This window comes from Scyliorhinus torazame, chromosome 5 (assembly GCF_047496885.1).
Source record: "Scyliorhinus torazame isolate Kashiwa2021f chromosome 5, sScyTor2.1, whole genome shotgun sequence".
Classification (NCBI taxonomy): Eukaryota; Metazoa; Chordata; class Chondrichthyes; order Carcharhiniformes; family Scyliorhinidae; genus Scyliorhinus; species Scyliorhinus torazame.
The window spans coordinates 80,593,050-80,599,049 of NC_092711.1; the positions used below are offsets into that span (position 1 = coordinate 80,593,050).

General features: G+C 46.7%; 1 gene segment (V, D, J or C); it reads left to right on the forward strand.

The window, feature by feature from the left end:
- The window catches only part of LOC140418597 (Ig heavy chain C region-like), a 57,879-nt gene extending 55,055 nt beyond the window's left edge, over positions 1 to 2,824 (forward strand). Inside the window, 2 exon segments of the C gene segment in view lie at positions 424 to 732; positions 2,426 to 2,824. Of these exon segments, the coding sequence occupies positions 424 to 732; positions 2,426 to 2,817 (701 nt within the window).
- Positions 2,825 to 6,000: the final 3,176 nt, after the last annotated feature.

Consider the following 6,000-nt stretch of genomic DNA (forward strand, 5'->3'; position numbering starts at 1 on the left):
TGAGAGTCAGTGGGTGTCTCAAACACTTAACTGATAACAGCTCCGGGGGAAAGTGTTGGTAAGTTCATCCAACCTATTTATGGATCAGCCGCCAGTACTTCGTTCCTGAGATCAGGAATGGAATATTTGTATTGGGAATGCTGAAATACTGATTCATTAGAATGATATCGGGACTGACTGTATTTCACAATGAGAATAGTTTTCACAAACCAAACTGATTTTCCATTGCGTAAAGAAGATTAAAGGCGGTCTTTAGAGGTTGATGTTTCGAAGTTGATTATTTAGAGGTTGATGTTTCGAAGCTGATTATTTAGAGGTTGATGTTTCGAAGTTGATATATTCCCATTTAGAGTTCAGGCTGAATACTGCTGTCCTGATTCTGAAGATCAAACTTGGGTTGATTTCCACTTTTTTCATTCGCAGATCCTTCCCTTTGCACTGATGCCTCAGTAACAATACTGCCACCACCAATAGAACAGGTCTTACTGGAGGCGACCGTAACCTTAACCTGCGTCATTTCGAATGCTCCTTATGGAGTCAGTGTGTCCTGGAGTGAAGCGAAGAAGCCGCTGAAATCAGAGATTGCCGAGCAGCCTGGGGCAGATACTGAGAGCGTGGTCAGCAAATTAAACATCTCGACACAAGCCTGGCTGAGTGGGGCTGTGTTTGACTGTGTGGCGAGCCACCAGGACCTGCCAACTCCTTTAAGAATTTCAATCCACAAAAAAATAGGTGAGCGGTGAGACTGAAGCAGTAAGTGAGTCATTGTGTCTATTTCTAGTGTCAGTGCAGCGGTCAGTATTTACCATTCACTGTATTTATGGTCCATTCTGATTGGTAATTCCACTATCTAAATACTCTGGGCGTTTAGAGTTTAAGGGGGAAATTGATATGCAGATGAATGAACAATGAAACCCAACAGTGATATTGGGTTTAGATGGAGCGAGACCATAGACCACAAGACTTAGGAGCAGACGTAGGCCATTGGGCCCATCAACACCGGTCCAGCCGGCAGTGAGGTCATGACTGATCTGATGTGATAACCTTCAATTCCTCTTTCCCGACTTATCCCCATATCACTTGATGCGTTCACTGATTTAAAGTATGTCTCCCTCAACCTTGAACATACTGAACAACCCAGAATCTACAGCCCCCTGCGTTAAATAATTCCACAGCTTCACTCCCCTCTGAGAGAGGAAATTCCACCTCATCTCTGTGTTAAATCGGTGAACCCTTACATTGTGACCCTGCGCTCTGGTCCTAGACGCTCCCACAAGGGAAAACAACCACTCAGCGTCTATCCTAAGGAGCTCCCTGAGAATCTTTCATGTCTCAATTAGGTCGCCTTCATTCCTCTAAACTCCAATAAGTACAACCCAGCCTACTTAACCTCTCCCCATAAGAAAATCCCTCCATATTCGCGATCAACCTCGTGATCCTTCTCTGGACTGCCTTCAAAACCAATCTGCCTTCCTTAGATAAGGGCACCAAAACGATTCAAAGTATACCAGGTGTAGACTAACTAGTGCCTTGTATAGTTTTAGCCAGACTTCCCCATGTTTATATTCTATTCCCTTTGAAATAAATGTCAACATTCAATTTGTCTCCATATTACCTGCAGAACTTGCTTTGTGTGGTTTCTGCACGAGGACCCCCAATTCCCCCGTTACTTCAGCTTTCTCCATCTAAATAATATTCCGTTATGTTCCTCCTCTACCAAATGTATAACCTCACATTCTCTGTCCCTCTGTGGATTTTCTGTAATCCTCACCACTTGCCTTTCTACCAATTTTTTGTCATCTGCAAACGTGGGAATAGAACATTCATTTATTAAACACAGTTTTGAAATTCATGTATATTACATCTACTGGCTCCCCTCTCTCTCGCCTTCTCGTTATCACCTCAAATAAGGGCAATAAATTTGTCAGGCATGATTTACCCTTCAAGAGGCCGCGCTGACTCTGTTGATTATATTGTGTATTTCTAAATGCTCAGCTATTGGATCCGTTATAATGGACTCGAACCGTTTCCCACTGACAGATGTTAAGGTCACTGGCCTATAGTTTCCTGTTTTTGACTCCCTCCCTTTTGAATAAGGGAGTTACATTGGCAGTTTCCCAATCCTCTTGGGATAAGGTGGGAGGAGCCTGGTGTGGAGCTTATACACCAGCACAGAACAGGTGGGCCGAATGGCCTGTTTCCCTGCTGTACACTTTCTGAAACTTTCGAATCCAACATCCATAAATACTCAGGGTAAAGACTTGTGTCCACCTCAGCTCCGAGCTGGGAAACCGGACAGATCCCAAACTGGGAAATGGAAACCTTTAAAATCCAACACAAAACACAATTCTCTCACATCTGACCTGCGTTTCCATTGTCTCCAGAATTCCCCATTTTATTGACATTTATTGTACATTTTCTGCAGATCCCAATCCGCGGGAACCGTCCGTCTCTGTCCTCCTGCCCTCGGCTGAAGACGTCTCCGCTCAGAAATTCGTCTCCCTCAGCTGCTTAGTGAGAGGTTTCTCCCCCCGAGAGATCTTCGTCAAGTGGACCGTCAATGACAAGCCGGTGAATCCCGGGAACTACAAGAACACCGAGGTGATGGCGGAGAACGGCAATAGCTCCTTCTTCATGTACAGCCTGTTATCCATTGCAGCGGAGGAGTGGGCCAGCGGCGCTTCTTACTCCTGTGTGGTGGGACATGAAGCCATCCCCTTGAAGATCATCAACAGAACGGTTGATAAATCCAGCGGTAAACCCAGCTTTGTGAACATTTCCCTCGCTCTGATGGACACCGTTAATTCATGTCAATGAGAATCTATCTATTGCATTTTGAACTAAAATAAAAATAATAAAGGTTTTTTCCTCTAATTGTGATTTAATTGCACAGCCGCTTAATTAATGGAGCTTCCACTTTGCTGATATTAGATCTGTTCAATGAGACCCGGATTTCTACAGGTCTCGGCCCCAAGTCTGATACAACCAGTGCTCCCATCTCAAATACACCCTGGGTTAGAGACAGAGTAAAACTTATTAATTCCAGGATTCAACAAAATATTGACTTTCCTCCCGCTGAGAAGAAATCTGTCAATTTCCCATTTCAGACAAACAAACCCATCACATTTAAATCTCGGTGTTCCTGCTTCTCTCATTGTCCATCCGTTTAAAGATGATGTCAGATACAAGTTGCTGCATCACCCCCAGTGGGAACTGAATTGAGGGTCACACAGAAACATGGACCAACAATCCCCCATCAAAGAGAGGGGAAAGGGAAATTGTTACTCCACTGTACCACACTTCCCCAACAGAGAGAGGGGAGGGGAATTAGTTAACTCACTGTCTCCCACTTCCCCAACGAAGAGAGGGGAGGGGCATTAGTTAATCCCTGTACCCCCACTTCCCCAATAAAGAGCGAGGGGGAGGGGTATTAGTTAACCTACTGTCACCCACTTCCCCAACGAAGAGAGGGGAGGGGCATTAGTTAATCCACTGTCACCCACTTCCCCAACGAAGAGAGGGGAGGGGCATTAGTTAATCCCTGTACCCCCACTTCCCCAATAAAGAGCGAGGGGGAGGGGTATTAGTTAACCTACTGTCACCCACTTCCCCAACGAAGAGAGGGGAGGGGCATTAGTTAATCCACCGTTCCCCCACTTCCCCAACAAAGAGAAGGTGGGGTCTGAGTTAATCCACTGTACACCCGTTTCCAACAATGATTGGAGCGGCATTATTTAATCCACTTTACCCACACTTCCCCAGCAAAGGGGCAATACTAACTCATTTTACCTCCACTTTCTCGACCAAAAGAGAGGAAGGTGATGAGTGAATTCTCTGTCTTTCCACCTCCAGCAGGGAGAACCCAAAGGCAATTTGCTGAGCTGACCAGAGAGAGGGAGATTATTAACTCAATATCCTCCCAGTCCCCAAGCAGGGAGTTTGGAAGGAAACGGTTCTCTAGACTAAGAACTCAGTTATTGACATTACAAGACGTCCATGTAGCTTATTGGCTGAAGGGTTTAAAAGACCATCATGATCAAGATGTTCTTAAAATATCTATTTATGCAACAGAATTCCTTCAGCACCCTTGTTCCTCTTATCCGTATGCTGAAACCAATTCCCCAGAATCCAAATCCAGACTGGTGATTGAATTCTCCCTGGGTTTTCACTGTTCTCTCCTGAGGCACCTCCTTGTATTTTTGCATTAGGTCACCTGATGTCAGCTTGCACCTCACAGAAAACACATTTATAAGCAGAAAGTTCAACACTGAGTGCTGAATTTGGTGCTTTTTGAGTGCGATAGTGAGAGTTTGGTGACCGAGGGAGTGCTGAATTTGGTGCTTTTTGAGTGCGATAGTGAGAGTTTGGTGACCGAGGGAGTGCTGAATTTGGTGCTTTTTGAGTGCGATAGTGAGAGTTTGGTGACCGAGGGAGTTAGGTGAGGAGGGAGTAAGGTGCTCCTTTCATTTTGTTTCCGACATTTCCGCAAAGAGTGCGAAGAGAGCCAGGAGTTTACAGGAAGTGTAGCTGACTGGGAGCAGAGTCGGAGGGCGGAGATCTAGTTAGTCCACACAGCAGATATATTCTGTAAGGTAAGAGGGGATGGAGGCTAGGCCAGTTACATGCTCCTCCTGTAGGATGTGGGTGGTGAGGGATACCACCGGTGTCCCCACTGACTATACGTGCGGGAAGTGCACCTAACTTCAGCTCCTCAAAGACCGTGTTAGGGAACTGGAGCTGAAGCTGGATGAACTTCGGATCATCCGGGAGGCAGAGGGGGTGATTGAGAAGAGTTACAGGGAGGTAACCACACTCAAGGTACAGGACAAGAATAGCTGGGTTACAGTCAGGGGGAAAAAAACAAACAGGCAGACAGTGCAGGGATCCCTCGTGGCCGTTCCCCTTCAAAACAAGTATACCATTTTGGATGCTGTTGGGGGGGATGACCTACCGGGGGAAGGCCCTAGCGGCCAGGTCTCTGGCACTGAGTCTGGCTCTGGGGCTCAGAAGGGAAGGGGGGAGAATAGAAAAGCAATAGTTGTAGGAGATTCAATGGTTAGGGGAATAGATAGGAGATTCTGTGGTCGCGAGCGAGACTCCCGGAAGGTATGTTGCCTCCCGGGTGCCAGGGCCAGGGATGTCTCGGATCGTGTCTTCAGGATCCTTAAGGGGGAGGAGGAGCAGCCAGAAGTCGTGGTGCACATTGGTACCAACGACATAGGTAGGAAAAGGGGTGTGGAGGTAATAAACAAGTTTAGGGAGTTAGGCTGGAAGTTGAAAGCCAGGACCGACAGAGTTGTCATCTCTGGTTTGTTGCCGGTGCCACGTGATAGCGAGGCTAGGAATAGGGAGAGAGTGCAGTTGAACACGTGGCTGCAGGAATGGTGTAGGAGGGAGGGCTTCAGGTATTTGGATAATTGGAGCGCATTCTGGGGAAGGTGGGACCTGTACAAGCAGGACGGGTTGCATCTGAACCAGAGGGGCACCAATATCCTGGGAGGGAGGTTTGCTAGTACTCTTCGGGAGGGTTTAAACTAATTTGGCAGGGGAATGGGAACCGGATTTGTAGTCCAGCAACTAAGGTAGCCGATATTCAGGACGCCAAAGCATGTAATGAGGCAGTGGGGAAGGGAACACTGACAAAGGAGAGTATTTGCAGGCACGGAGATGGGTTGAAGTGTGTATACTTCAACGCAAGAAGCATCAGGAATAAGGTGGGTGAACTTAAGGCATGGATCGGTACTTGGGACTACGATGTGGTGGCCATCACGGAAACTTGGATAGAAGAGGGGCAGAAATGGTTGTTGGAGGTCCCTGGTTATAGATGTTTCAATAAGATTAGGGAGGGTGGTAAAAGAGGTGGGGGGGTGGCATTATTAATTAGAGATAGTATAACAGCTGCAGAAAGGCAGTTCGAGGAGTATCACCCTATTGAGGTAGTATGGGTTGAAGTCAGAAATAGGAAAGGAGCAGTCACCTTGTTAGGAGTTTTCTATAGGC